The sequence below is a fragment of the Polyodon spathula genome, chromosome 4, assembly GCF_017654505.1.
Source record: "Polyodon spathula isolate WHYD16114869_AA chromosome 4, ASM1765450v1, whole genome shotgun sequence".
NCBI lineage: Eukaryota > Metazoa > Chordata > Actinopteri > Acipenseriformes > Polyodontidae > Polyodon > Polyodon spathula.
Window position 1 is genome coordinate 10771446 of NC_054537.1, and position 15349 is coordinate 10786794.

The 15349-nt window shown below is 35.3% G+C and overlaps 1 protein-coding gene across 1 annotated transcript; it reads right to left on the bottom strand.

Annotated features, from left to right (window-relative positions):
* Nucleotides 1–260: 260 nt before the first annotated feature.
* On the bottom strand, nucleotides 261–8284 carry cahz (carbonic anhydrase). The gene is made up of 7 exons (XM_041247171.1): nucleotides 8055–8284; nucleotides 7448–7645; nucleotides 4203–4321; nucleotides 3746–3841; nucleotides 3440–3502; nucleotides 3027–3182; nucleotides 261–1018 (listed from the first exon to the last, which is right to left on the bottom strand). The coding sequence occupies exons 1-7, from the start codon at nucleotides 8086–8088 to the stop codon at nucleotides 899–901; spliced, it is 786 nt and encodes a 261-aa protein (XP_041103105.1). The 5' UTR covers nucleotides 8089–8284; the 3' UTR covers nucleotides 261–898.
* Between the last annotated feature and the right edge of the window lie 7065 nt (nucleotides 8285–15349).

Here is a 15349-nt window from a genome sequence, read left to right on the forward strand (position 1 = left end):
AATTTGGCTAAGAAAAAAACAAAACTCATAACAAAAACAACAAAAATCACTCATAAAAAACAAAAAAATAACTTGCTTTAAATATCTAATTTAGTAGGCCTGGTCTAGCATGGAAGCAATGAAGACACTGAAAGTTCTCCTTCTTCCACCTTCTATTGGAATCAGCAAGTGTCACAAAAACTGTACATTAGTAACTAAATAATTTATCATTCTATAGCTGAAGCACACATGTGTGCACAAAATAAAACTCAAAGCAGAAATATAATATATCATTTTTTATTGATAATAATTAAGCATTATTTTGTATTCTTTCTAACATTATTGCTCAACAAGATTTCATTTTAACAACCAAGACACAATCTTATAAAACAATTCATAATCCACTTAATGGCTGAACTTCATTAACACTTTGCAATATTGAAACATTCTTCTTTAATTTATGTGCTCAACATTGAAAAAGAAAACATGTTGTGCTGGTCTGTATTAGCTTGTTTCCCCAATAGTATGACATTATTTATATTCTGGAATGAAGTAAGAGAGCTTACCATGAGCTTGTTACCTAAGAATGTTGTACCCATTTTCTTCTAGCCAGCAATAAAAAAAACCCTCAATATTGTATTAAAACGACAGAATGCCTATAAATACAAATGAATCAATCACTTGCATACGTGCAAATATATAGATATCCAAAGTGATGATGAAATTCAGTGCATAAAAGGCTCAGCTGTAGCTTCATATGTGGGTAAGACTGAGCCTGAAGTACTTTCAAAGAAAGGGAAAAAGGGATTATGGATTGCCTGGATAAACTATTCTCTTCTACACAGATGTTCCAGTTTCATTTGTGCTGGCTACAATACTTTCTTCAAACAGCCAGCCTGGAATACTAGCGGCGAGCTGTTCATTTGAAAGAGGCTCGGACCTTCCTCTGCTTCAGAGGCTGTGGTGGGCGGAAGTTGTTCATCATGTGGCAGGGTGCTTCACCATCCCCTGTAAACAGCAGGCTACGGAACCTGGCCATCTGCAAAGACAAAGACGTTCAATAACAGTGATCAGCTTCCTGGGCACCTGGGTACACTATAGACTGCTCAGGATCTTTCAGCCAATCGGAGCGCACGTTTCACCTTCTGCATTCCACGACACATCCCGGAGAAACCCTATTCATGACAACAACCGTGCCACATTCAGTTTTTACTGTGCTGTTTTCTCCATATCAGCACAGTTGACATCACCTGTTTTAAAGAAATCATTCCAAATCATATAGCAGACTGTCTGGGCCAACGGTTAAAGAAAAGGGCTTGTAACTGGAAGGCCCGCGGTTCAAATTCTGGCTCATTCACGGACTCACTGCGTTACCCTGAGCAAGTCACTTAACCTACTTGTGCTCCGTCTTTCAGGTGAGACGTTGTTGTAAGTGACTCTGCAGCTGATGCATAGTTCACACACCCTAGTCTCTGTAAGTTACCTTAGATAAAGGCATATGCTAAATAAACAAATAATAATAATAATAATACCAACACCTGAGGCACCTCTTGGAATTCCACTCAACTGCAAAGTATTCTCTTCATTAACCATTTCTCTCTCTTTTCAATTGACTAAATAATAGTTGGCATAATTAGAGAATAAATATAGCTGGGTTTTGAACTGTGAAAAAGTGCTGTGAAAAAGTATTTGCCCCCTGTCTGGCAAATGCTTTTTCACGGCACTGTATGTTAATAATGAAGCAGTATATAATAGATTTATAGGACTGCAGGTTCCTGTGTGGGTTATATTAGCACACACAACCCATAAACAGAGCTTAGCTCCAGCCTCAGTGTGTTCACTTCTACTCGTGTTGATATTAGCCACATACACAGACATTCACCTTCCTCTAACCCTGTATTCGATTCCTCTTTTAAACTCAGGTGGTAAAGGCTGGATTTCACTTCCTTAAGTGTTTCATTTAAAAATTAAAAACTTCAAATTAAAAATAGACTTTAAAGCAACCAAACAAGGTAAATGCAATGATTTAAAGCAGCTAAAATTAACTACATATTTTATGAAGACATAAAACTTTTAATATTGATTAGTTATACATGCATTATTTGAATTCTCCTACAGTTTAACATATAAAAGAATAAAAATCTGAGAAGTACCATTTCTTTTTTTATGTATTAATTTGTTTCTTTGACTTAAGTGCATCCCAGAATTGCCTATTTATCTGGTAGCACGAAACTACATTTAAAGGCCACTTCATTGCACACACTTATCAGAAGTGACCTCTTGTGTCTCATATCCTTCAAATACTGTCAACAAGTACACTTGTCCTTGAAATTCTACTTTGAGCTGCAGCAGCCAAGTAGGCCTAATAAACTATTATTCCCTTTACTGAGTCGCTTCTGTAGCAACTAGGAAATACAGGATTAGCATAGCAATTACTGTAGCTACTAATAAAAGCAAGTGTATTGTAAATGATCAGCTGATTTATTTACATTATAAAGTTGGCATCGTTTGACGATGTGGCCCCTCAAAACTGATACATTGTGCAGTCCTTTGTGCTGCTGCTGGTTGACCTTGCCTCACAGATACCTGCTGTAACACACAGAGTTCTGAAATGATTAATTTAAACAGCTACGTATTATTATGGGCTTATAACTCAAGCTCCACCTTATGACGAAAGGCAATCCTGAGAACTGCAATTACAGTAAAACTGAAGTATGGGAGGGTACATGTAATTAAATGTTAAACATGATCCCAGCATTATAGTGCAACTGTATCATTACGTGACCAAAAATGTCTAGGTTTACATGCTGACTCCGGTGAAGTAACCAATAAAAAAAGCATAACTACTATTCTGTTGTTGTTACTATGGAAATATTCTCTGCCATACCAATTGTGTTTTGATGATATTTACCTGCAAGCCTCTTTTTCTGTCCCAGTGTTTGGTAAAAATGGGGGAGGACTGCAAATTATAAAGCTCAAGCAAGAAAACAAAGTGCCACAGGTGACATTCTGGTAGCAGTGCAATATATCAGATTCCACCCACTAACCTGCTGAGCACTGACAGAAATAGTCTCCTTGAGGACAATCCAGGTCACACTCTCAAGCAGAGGGGGTGTGGTCAGTGAGCCATCATAGGTCCAGAAATCCAAGGAGCCCGGGAGCAGAGTTGCTGGATTGAAGTCAGAGAAAGAAGTCTGCTTCCCCTAAAAGAACACATCAGTGCCACAGTTAACATCACAAGAATATGTGTTTACATAATAATAATTATAATATTAATATGTTTGTAATACAGTTCTTGAAACACACTTTCTGTTTTATGGTTTTGCTACTGTAAAGTAATGCCGTAATCAAGTAGTGACCCTCCACCTGTAGAGTCTTTGTAAAATATAACTGGGATAGATTTGGTCATAACTTGCAAAGAATTATGTACATTATTGCATGATAACTAGTTGTTTCTTACCTTTTCTTTAATTGCATCAAAAGCATCAATGATTTTCTGCAAATGTGGATTGGCATTACCGATCTGCAAAAGAAAAAGTGAATTAATAGTTAACCTAGAGGTAAACACTCCACTATACATATAATTATGTGATGAGTCACATAAAGACTGACCCATTGTGGTACAATTCCAACCCTGTAAAATGATGAATTGCTATGTAGTTCTTGGTAAAACCGAGAATGCCTTTGTATCTAGGCAATGACCAAGGACTGGGTAATTTAAAGTAGCTTATTTTCTTTTTTCAATTAACTTGACATTACAACCGACCTTCAGAAATACACCAACAACTGCCAAACCATCAGGCTGTGCTGCAGATTCACCAAAACTTGGATACTTTCCAGAATTCCAGTGAACCAAGTGTAGCTGAAGGGAATATAAATAAGGGTCTTTTATGATCCATTGTTAAACAGAGGACACACATCAAAAATTTAAATCCGCACCACAGAACAAAGCAAACATGACAATATGGTAATGTGACACCCATAATATCATTGTTATCAGTGAATTTAAAAGTATAAGCAAAATCAAAATCATCATAAGGACTTTTTATAAATATCTAAATGTTAAATGATTAACTATAATTAATTATATATATATATATATATATATATATATATATATATATATATATATATATATATATATATATATATATATATATATAAAATATACATATACATACACACACACACACACAAGCACTCTTACACCCATGAGAGCTCACCTCTGCAGGGTACTTCTTCCCTTCTACAGTGTGCTCTGAGCCATGTTCATCTGAGGATCCCCAGTGAAAGTGAAACTGACGCAGTCGGTAGGTTCCAGAGACTGGTCCTCCTTTAAGCACTGAAAGTGAAGAAAGAAAAAAAAGGAAAAAGGAAAAAAAAAGGAATCAAGTTAAAAGAAACACCTTTTTTTACGCATTAGAGCATTTTTTATTGGACATCTGGAAAAGCCATAAAAGGTCAAGTAAAAGAAGCCTACACTCGGACTTTGAGAACTACTCTGGGTTTTAGTTCTAGTTCTTAGATACTGCATATTAGGTAGCAAACATCTTCAGTGACATGACCTCCTATTCTAAGTGCATATGCCTTTAGGTCAGGACATCTGCTAAGCATAGCAGTACCCTACCTTTGAATCATCATAGCTTTGTGTGTCTGTCAGCTGGTGGTGTCTACACCTAATGCTTATCCACAGCTGAAATTTGTTTGAGAAAATGAAGACAACAAGAAGCTCTTGCACCAAAGTTCTGCCCTGCATAGGTTTATTTTATATAGCTAATGTCTGTTTCTGTTTTTTTTTTCTTGTATTGCTAAATGATCCTCGTAATATTGTTATACTGAACAGAAATACTTACAGCAGGAGCAGCCCCACAAATATTGCATATGGTACACAACTGAACCAAATGAATATCCCATCTCATGCAGATAACGACTCTATCACCATGCATTCAGAACAGGACAGACACACGACAAAATGTCTAAGGTACTGCACGCAGGCAATAACAATGTGCATTATAAACATCTTATGGAAGATACTGAAATTGAAGAAGGTATCTATGAAAAAGATCTAGGAGTTTATGTTGACTCAGAAATGTCTACACCTAGAAAATGTTGGGAAGCTATAAAAAAGGCCAGCAAAATGCTGGGATATATAATGAGAAGTGTTGAATTTAAATCAAGGGAAGTAGTGTTAAAACTTTACAATGCATTAGTAAGACCTCATCTAGAATATTGTGTTCAGTTCTGGTCACCTCCCTACAAAAAGGATATTGCTGCTCTAGAAAGAGTGCAAAGATGATCTAACAGAATTATTCTAGGTTTAAAAGGCATGTCATATGCAGATTGGCTTAAAGAACTTAATCTTTTCAGTCTTGAACAAAGAAAACTATGTGGCGATCTGATTCAAGCATTCAAAATTCTAAAAGGTACTGACAATATTGACTGAAGGCACTTTTTTCAACTTGAAAAGAGAAACAAGGACCAGGGGTCACAAATGGAGATTAGATAAAGGGGTGTTCAGAACAGAAAATAGGAGGCACTTTTTTTACACAGAGAGAATCTGGAATCAACTTCCCAGTAATTTGTTGAAGCTGACACCCTGGGATCTTTCAAGAAGCTGCTTGATGACATTCTGGGATCAATAAGCTACTAACAACCAAACGAGCAAGATGGGCCGAACGGCCTCCTCTCGTTTGTAAATTTTCTTATGTTCTTCTGCTGTAAAGTGTTTGAACCAATCAAAGGGCTACATTTTTGTTTCACAGCACCTACACTGTAAGTTTAGAAAACTGCAATCAAACTAAATCACTGTTTCCTTTCTAAAAATGAATAAACACAGTGTCCATCGAGACAGAACAGCAACTACAGTGACAACAATAAAAGCTATAACTAAACTTACTTGAAATGCAGACTTAAACTAGGAGAGGAAAAAACCTCTCAAATCTTTTACGCTGGTTCCATTTCTAATCATTTTACTCACAATCACTACAACTAATCATTACTCATCCACTAAGCAGGGCGTATAAACAAACTTTTGTCACATGTAAAAAAAAAAAAAAAAACAGGCAGTTAAAATAAAACAATAATAATAATAATAATAATAGGTATGCCAGTGTGTACGTTGTAGTTAAGTCAGATAAGATACACACACTACCTGTACAAAATAAATCTTATAATCTTACAGTTTCACTACAAAATAAGACTAAACTCCAGGAGTTCTAATATAATCTACAATGCATAAATAGCTTCTACTGATAACAACAACAACAACAATAATAATAATAATACTGGACAATTATGATCAGGAAAATTAATTCTTAAATGTAATATACAACACTGACAAAATTAAAATACAAATGAAACTTTAAAATGTGCACTTTCCGTGCTCAAGCCTGGAAGAGCAGCAGAATTCAGATCATGCAATAGTACTGTACTAAAATTCAATGCCGCCAACGTATTTGCCAGAAACAGACAATTTGGTGCATTTACTGATTTTTTTTTCCCTCTGACATTCTGGATCATCAGAAGGGAGATTTTTGCTCTTTTAGAAAACTGCTTCTGTTTGCTCATTGCTACCACTAAAAAAACAGTACACTTCTATAAGCTTAAAAATGTCTGTTTCGCATCAACTGATTACAAAATTACATGCGAGTCTGCACTTGTGAAGACAACATTTTTCAAACCAAAGGTACGCACAGTGCGTAACGTGCGTACAGTTGCGGGTGTCAATGCATACAATTCCATCAAGGTGAAAATAATGCATCTGAATGAAAAATATATATAACAGCGCTGTGTATATATGTTAGCAAGTGACACATTAACATGAGTTTATTATTAACTTCAGGACCTGATTCTTCATGGAATAAATTACCTTTACAAACAATTTTTTACAACGTCAGAAGTAGTTATGTCTGTATGCCAAAAACCCATCTCTTTGTGAGCTGTCATGCTACTGAACATTAACTAATGTATGCATCATCAAAAAGTATTGCAATATATTTATTTTACAGATGTGTGTCATCTCTTCCTTGCTTCCATGCAAGTTCATGAATCACTAATCTTTAAATAGACACCCTGTGGAAAATATTGTAGTTCTCTATAAATTGCATGGTTATTGTGTTATTGAATAATAGAAGAAGAATTATATATAAAACAGTTAAACGCCATGAAACTACAAACATAGACAGTATACTTCTTAAAATTCCCTAAAAGGATCATTGCTAAATTCAACAGCCACTTGATGATGAGATCCATCAGTATATTCAAACAAATGTTGTTTCAATTGTTGTTTGTCATAGTAATAATGAACTGTATAACACCCACACCTGATACTTGCATGTTGTTTGAGGATGATATGGATATTTTTCATTAACTTAACAATGTTACATATTTTTTTGTTTGTTGTTATTTGTTTGTCTAGCAACCCAGAACCTGTATTGGTGCATTTATACACATTATAAAACCTGCTAACCTGAGCGATCATCACTGTCAACGAAGTCAACCTGGAAGGAATGTCCATTGTTCAGAATGCTTTTAGCAGTGGCAGCATCGTACTGAATGCTGAGGGGTTTAAGAGATGCATCATAATGTGCTTGTGACGGGATTACATTGATGGGAGACTGCCTGGGTCCATTGGCAATTGGAAAATGATCACCCCATTTATGAGGCCCTGAAAAAAAAAAAAAAAAAAAAAAAAAAAAAAAAAATCACAATATTGTTAGATATCGTTTTACTAATTTAAAAAAAAGAGGACTAAATTGGGATACTTTTGCAATTAGCTAAATAAGAATAGCCTATTGTATTTAAAAAGAATGATACATTTTTGTAAAGGTCAGTTTGTCATTTTATTAAGTAGCTAAGGAAAATAAAGAACATTCCAATTTTAATCATAAGACTGTTTTATTAACACAACAATATGTAGCCTACAAAGCAGTGCTACAGACAGTGGGGAATGAATATGTCAATTGTATTCACTTGCAACACATTCCTCATTCATTCATTCATCACATGTGCGCTTTTTGGCTTTAAAAATGAACAGACATTCTTACAAATACATATATATATATATAGGTCCTCACCGTTATTGGCATCATATCCCCACGAATGTGCCATTTCTGTCAAAGCTGACGTGTGCGTCTGTGGAGTGAAATTTCTTTAATTGTTCAAACCTGGATGGAACAGCCAGTTTCTGAAATCCCAGCTGAGACGCAACAAGGCTTTTATAGATGTAATACTCGTACGCGGTATGTCTCTGAAGCAAGTGGGTTCGCCTATATGATCTCAGCACGTTCATAGGAGGAGTTTAGCAGCCAAATGCATTATATAACTGTAGGTCCTGCTGTGCTTTCAATAGGCAGAGCGCTCCCTTTTTTTTTTTTTTTTTTTTTTTTTGCCCACCCTCTTCTTTGGTTAAATATTAATTTAATAATTAATCATTTCAAAGCGCAGGATACTGAATTTAACACACATAAACGACAACGCTTCTGTTCCAAGCAATGACTTTCCCTGTAGCATACATGTACGAATCCGTATGACTTGAGACCTCGAGGGGTTTGATTGCTTCACTATTCCAATCTGAAAACAGCCAGACTTTAATCTGTTTTCAAACAATATCAGGCAACACTTTCACATCGGGTATGGTCAGGAGTTCCACGGGCTTTCAGAAATCTATTCCGTCGTAAAAATGTGGAATGTATCAAGTTACATGCAGCCTACCTCCAGTGACTTACTCACTGCACCGGAAAAACTAAAAACTAAAAACTGGGCGTTTGCGAAAAAAATGTATATTGAAAAGAGACCGACCATCTCAGCAAGGGTAGATCTTACTGTGTTTTGGCTCATTCAGCTGGTTAAAGGGACGGTAGCGGTTCAAATTGCAGACGAATCTAAAAGTGTAGTTTTTCTTTTTGTTGATAACAAATGTAAGTAGCATAAATGTTTCATTTAACCTTGTCTGTTAAGATATATATTTTTTGTATTTTATATTGTGTTGTGTCAGGGTAAGATAAATACATAAATAAATAAATATTTTAAGGAAAAAAAAAAAAAACGATTGTACTAACTGTGTTTTAGTATTAGAAGTTATGTTCATTCTAACCATGGGCTAGGGCAAATATATCGCAGTACTTCAGTTGTATACATTGTTTCATAGAATGCAGCCACTTAAAAAACAAACCAACAACGAAACACAAAATGGTATCGACTACAAACCCAGGGAATGCAGTGTTTATATATATATATATATATATATATATATATATATATCTATAGTATATATATATATATATATATATATAATATATATATGTGTGTGTGAAGCTTCGATTTTCTTCAAAATGTATAAATCAAAATGTAATAAAATTTAGATGATACTACTGTTGACAAAGGTTAGATCATAGACTATTATATCAGACGGATTTCTTTTTATTATGGGTGTGCCTGGTTGTTTGATTATGCAATGAATAAAGCTAGTTCCCAGTTTCTCTTGAGTTTTCATAGCGACTGTTTTGAAGACAAACTAATCTTGTTAAAAAGTTGCTGAGCAGCAGTCAGTGTGACATAGTATGAAGAGACTATGGTTTCTGTTCCTTATACAAAACTGTTATAGACATGTGAAAAGTAACTGACATTTTGTTTGAACAATTTGACCCCTCAAAAAGCAACTCAACATATTTCCTGTGGGAAATGTCAGTAGGCCAACATATTAGTGGCATTTTGACCGCATTAATGCATGGAATTTAATGTGTTATTTATTTATTTATTTTTAAACCTTTTATATAGATATTGTTTAGATTGTGACAATATCGTTCACGGAGGTGGGTGTAAACATGTTGTTTTGGCTGTACTGTTCACCACTCTCAGACATTAAGATAATATCAGGTACCTTAAGTTTTGTTGATGCAGGCAACCCTTCTCCACAATAAATGATGTTTACTTTCATAACTAAGGTTAACAGGGGTTCTTTTGAACAATGTATTATTTAATGGAATCAATACATTTGATGCTGATACTCATTGGGGCTTTATTACAAAAGACACAGATATATAGCACAGTATAATGCAATGTATTTTAGATTTTTAAAAAATGAACGTGTGTGTGCAGCAAAATAATTGCATCAATTTCATTTTACTGTGCCTGGAAATGTGATGAAAAATAAAGTGGGAAAGAGTGAGAACTAATAGTTATTATATATGTGCAAGTCATACACTCTTTATAATGAATTCTGTAATTTATGCAATTGTTTCTTTTTAGAGCTACAACCAGTAATGAAAAAGCAAAGCGTTGTGTGTGTGTGTGTGTGTGTGTGAGAGAGAGAGAGAGAGAGAGAGAGAGAGAGAGAGAGAGAGAGAGAGAGAGAGAGAGAGAGAGAGATGACAACATCTGCTGAAAAATAGCTATGAAATAAACAGAAACAGCACCCTCTTGGCTTGTCTAAATGCACTGCAGTCCAGGTCAATACATAATTACCACATGATCATTTGTTTCATTACCCCCCAGAACAATATAAAAAACCCTGGCAAGTTGTTGAAACAGTACTGACACCATACTGAGTGGGTTATTGCAGATGTTTGCATAGGATTATACTATTTTTGCTCCATGACATAGGAACTCTGGATTATTAAGGATTATAGTGTTTAAAATCTGGTAGTTTTAAACTGAAATTACTGCAGTTGTGTTAATATGTTATGACAGACATTTTACAATCAAACATTTTAGTACTATATTTAACATACACCAAAAACACAACCATTGTGTTTTAAGTGAAAACACAACAGGGAGTAAATCACATAATAGTGTTAGTTTTGTCACAGTGTGGTATTTGCTGTCACCGTGTGGGCAAGAATTGTAATAACAGTCAAAATGTTAATTAGAATGCCTGTAAATCAGCTTCGAAGACTGTATTTTAACAATTCAGAAAATATTCAGTACTGGAAAAAAAACAAACAAACAAAAAAAACAAAACAACAACTGTACTTTCTACTGGTTATTTTGGAATATTAAGCATTTCCATAAATGCAGATAATATAAGTAAAGCGATAGCCGTAGAATTATTTGTTTATTATACAATTGATAGAATAGATGTGAGCCAAGATCTTGAAAGGAGCCATCCTCCTTATGATGTGGGAGTGCAGTTCATCCAAGACCAGGTCATTGAAGAAAGGACAGCTAAAAAAGAGGGGAGGAATTCAGTTTTCAATATACCCCGGAGGTCTTAAAAAAAAAAAAAATTGAAATGTTGCTCAACCCACACCAGTATCAACTTTGCTGATTCCTTTTGTGTAGCTGTTGGCAAGAGCTACCATATTCCATATTTTCAAATAGCAAGATAAAAACAACAGTTGTCTCATGGATATTAATCTAGCAGTCATTCCAGCAATGTGATGTTAAAATGCAAGAAAGCAGAGCTTTATTCATTTATTCATGCAACAGATGTGCATTTAAACCGTGCTTATATTTCTTGTGCAATGCTTAATACAATACATTACAGCTACAGTCTACTTTAGGACAGCTAACATTGAACATTAAAAACACATTTCATTCACAGAATATACTTCCGGGGTTACAGTTGGTGCACGTGATAATGTCACCAAAATTTAATCGTGACAAAAAAAAAAAAAACCTAAAATGTCATTTTAGAAACATGTTAAACTCGTGGTGGTGATACTAACATGTGACTACAACCTTACTGTATCAAGGATCAAGGAAGAGTATTCCAGTCGCACATTGAAGACGTCAGCTCATGCGGTGTAGTTTCTTCTCTTCTCGGTCCACCAGAAAGTGAGTATGCTTCTCAGCCTGTGTTCATTTTTCTGTTTAAAGAAGTTATTTAAAAAAAAAAAATAAACATGATTTTTTAACTACTGGTAAAACATGGGGACTTAGTGTTAGTTTGGGCCTGTGCTAGCATTCCATTGTTTAAAAAAAAAAATAAATACGCAGTGTCGTACTATACTGTAATCATAATATGTGTAATACATACGACGATTTTGTTTACGAAATAGTGTAAGAGGGCAAGTGTTGATTTGTTGTAACAAAGTTACACACGACCCACTGTTGTTCTATAAAGGGGTGGTATTTGTCTAGATGTAAACACCAGCTAACCTGGTTTAGATTAGACTGCAGTGTTGTACAGTACTGTATTGTAGTAGCGCTTCGCCCTTAGTAAGGGTGGCCAAACTTCCTGACCCTACGAGCTGAATACAAACATTTCCACATGTGCGAGAGCCGCGACACGTACTGTAAAACATGCGATGTTTGCGACGAAGACATTTTAAATACTAGCATTGTTGTGCAGTACAGTAGGTTTTATGTTTTCTCCTAATGGAAGCAAAATACACAAGAAGGGATAGAACGCTGCCAACAGTTTGTGTGTAATTTGTATGGTAGTGTAGATCTGCAGTGCATTCATCTTTAAATGTAACACATGGTGTTTTTCCATTATTTCAGTTTATACTGTATGTATTGCGCACTTAAAATCTATTCAGTTATTATGAAGCAAAATGCAATAATTGACCTGATTCACCACAAACACTATACTGAAGTACACATTCTTTGTAAGGATTCTTTTTGGCAAGCTCTTCACTTGAAGATCTGAATGCTGGGTTAAAAAAAACACACACACACAAAACGTGTTTTTTTTTTTTTTTTTTTTTTTTTTTTTTAATGACTGCAGCGTTTATTAAATACTGTTGCGAGCTTTGTGGATGACAAATGCACTGTATTTATTTTGAAAGGGATTACAGTACCAGCTCATGACGAGACGTAACACGTGTAAATATACTCTATATTCATTTTAGACCTGCAATATAACATGTAACCATGCATTCTCTAGTCTAACACTCCTATTGTACAAAAAGATTACTTCATCTGAATCAGTCCACACCACATCATATGAAACTTAGACCTAACCCCTAAACCTTACCCCTGCCCCTAAACCTAACCCAATCTGTCACTGTCAAACTCTGTTACTATTATTTCAACACTAACTCTGTTACTCTTATTTCAACACCATTTCTTTTGCAGCCTCTGATTTGTTGCAGGTGACAGGTTTACCACTGTTTTCAGTGAAAGCAAACTCTTTCTCCCAGTCAGGTTTAAAGCCGCATACTCATAAGGGTTTGCACCATTGTCTCCATGAAATGAACCAGCACTTAATTCAAAATTATGAAATTTATTTTCAACGGCACATCTGGCTTTCATTCGATGATCGCCAGCGAGCTGTGGTGAAAGTCAACAAGTGACGAAATATCCTAGCAGTGAACATGCAGGCTCAAAGAAACAGATAAGAAAGAATACATAACACAAATGAATAGAGAACACAAATAATAAAGTTGTTGTGCTTATTTTTACTTTTTCTCTTTTCGTCTTTGTTATAATTTCTTCAGTTCAATCATGCCACAAAGTGTGCGGCACCCAGCTTTTCACCGGGAGCCGCATGTGGGTTTGGCCTCCTCTGCCCTCTAGCATGGAGTTGCTTGCTGCACCACAGTCCCGTGTCTGCTATCACAGATGTTTGTAATTTAATTAATTTTCTTTTGTGTATGAAGTAAATACTTGTAAAGATAATAAGAAGTAATACTGCACCCCGTTTTGCTATGTTGCATACATCAGTCTATCATACTGTAACGTTTGTCAGGTTGAGTGAAGACTTGGGAGATAAAGTGGGATTACGAATACTACCGGTTTGTTATTCTGGTTGAAACCGATCAAAACAATAAAGCCGGGATTCACGCCAAAGTAAAAGTAAAAGGAATCTAATCTAGCTATCTCACTCTCTTAAATCCTTTCCATACCCTATCATTCAACTCTCATACTCTCCAGACTCGCCTCAGGATCCTCCCAACTTGCTTCACAACACAGGCCCATTTCTTTCAGCCTGTCACTCTGTCTCTCACAGTCTCATCATCCCCTCAAGTGCAATTATTTGCACTGTGTCTCCTTGCAGAGGCATGCCCCCCCTATATAGCCTTGGTTGGGGTCCCGCCTACCACCCAGATCAAACAGTGAGATCCATTTCCCGTGACTCTCCGGGTCTCGCCAATTCTGGAGTGAGGCAAAGAATGACTGGCTAATGCATCCCTCATCAGCAGACGAGACCCCACAACACAATTGCCAAGATTGGGCTTTTTTTTGAGAGTTGCAGTTGGAGTCGCGGGTTGGAATTTGCATAAACACCCATACTCTTAATGTGGATTGGACTTGTTTTGAAAGGCAGTTACGCTTTTTTTTCCCTTGTGAGACTTGGCAACACTGCCCCACAGACAGGATAAGACAAATAAACGAGACAGAATCCAGCAACTATGCCCTTGCCCGGGTCGTTATAATACTGTATATTTGATCAGAACAAGACAAACCATTAACTTATTTTTTTAAACATTTTTAATACTTCCTCTAGTTATGTAGTCTGATCACTTGAAATAAATTATTCGTTTTTATAAAAAAAATAAATACAGCAAATTCATTAAGTTAAATAAGAACAACGCATAATAAATGATACACAACGTTCTGGCTGAGATTCAGATGATATCATCATACATTTGGTAATACACAGCTCTTACTTTGTTTTTTGTTTTTTTTGTTTTTTTTTTTATTGATAGTACCAGGAGATTAGTATGTCCTGTTTACTAATGTTAGGTACTATACCAAAATGTTAAAATTAAGTGTCAATAAGCAGACATGTTTTGTACGAATGTTTAAAAGACAGTGTTTGGTACAAAGTCTTCAAGATATCCTAATATGCTCGAAGTTACAGGACCAAGTAAAAAAATTAAAACAATACAATTTAATTTGTGTTTTTGTGGTAAAAAAAAAGAATAAGGAGCGTACCATCAATAATATAGACATCATTTTTAAACACTCCTTGAGAAAAGAAAAACAAGTAAAAACTTTTCAGCAATTTTCTTTTTGGAGATCCATAATTTCACAAGTGAACAACCATCACCCTAACCAAAGATTACAACCTATTTTATACTGTGACTAACTGATAATGTCATTCTTTTCTTGGGTAATATCCACATTGTACAGTAAAAACCAAAATCCTCAGACAAAGAAAGCAATAACACACAAAAGGGTGTTGAAATATAGTCCAATGTCTGCACGCCTAGGGGTGTAGTTTTACACGAGAAGAAGCCAAATACTAAACAGCCATGGTCTTTAGATTCTGGACCACATTTAAACACTCTGGTGTTTGTTATTGCTCTTATATGATTGTGTGTATACATTTATCAAGACTTTGTGTACCATAGTTTACACTTTAACATAGCAATATAGAGCAATATTAATTTTCACGAAATATATTTATAATAGTTTATGTAATTGTATATGTGTGACTGTACTTTATGCAATAAGCCAATATAAACAACAGTAATGGCAG

Bases quoted from the DNA above. Each gene is read 5' to 3' on its own strand.
- cahz (XM_041247171.1), bottom strand. From the start codon at position 8,088: ATGGCACATTCGTGGGGATATGATGCCAATAACG. The intron at 4,322-7,447 runs GTTAGCAGGTTT...CTTCACTTTCAG, and splicing joins TGACAGTGATGATCGCTCAG to TGCTTAAAGGAGGACCAGTC. The intron at 1,019-3,026 runs GTTAGTGGGTGG...TTGTCTTTGCAG, and splicing joins TTTCTGTCAGTGCTCAGCAG to ATGGCCAGGTTCCGTAGCCT.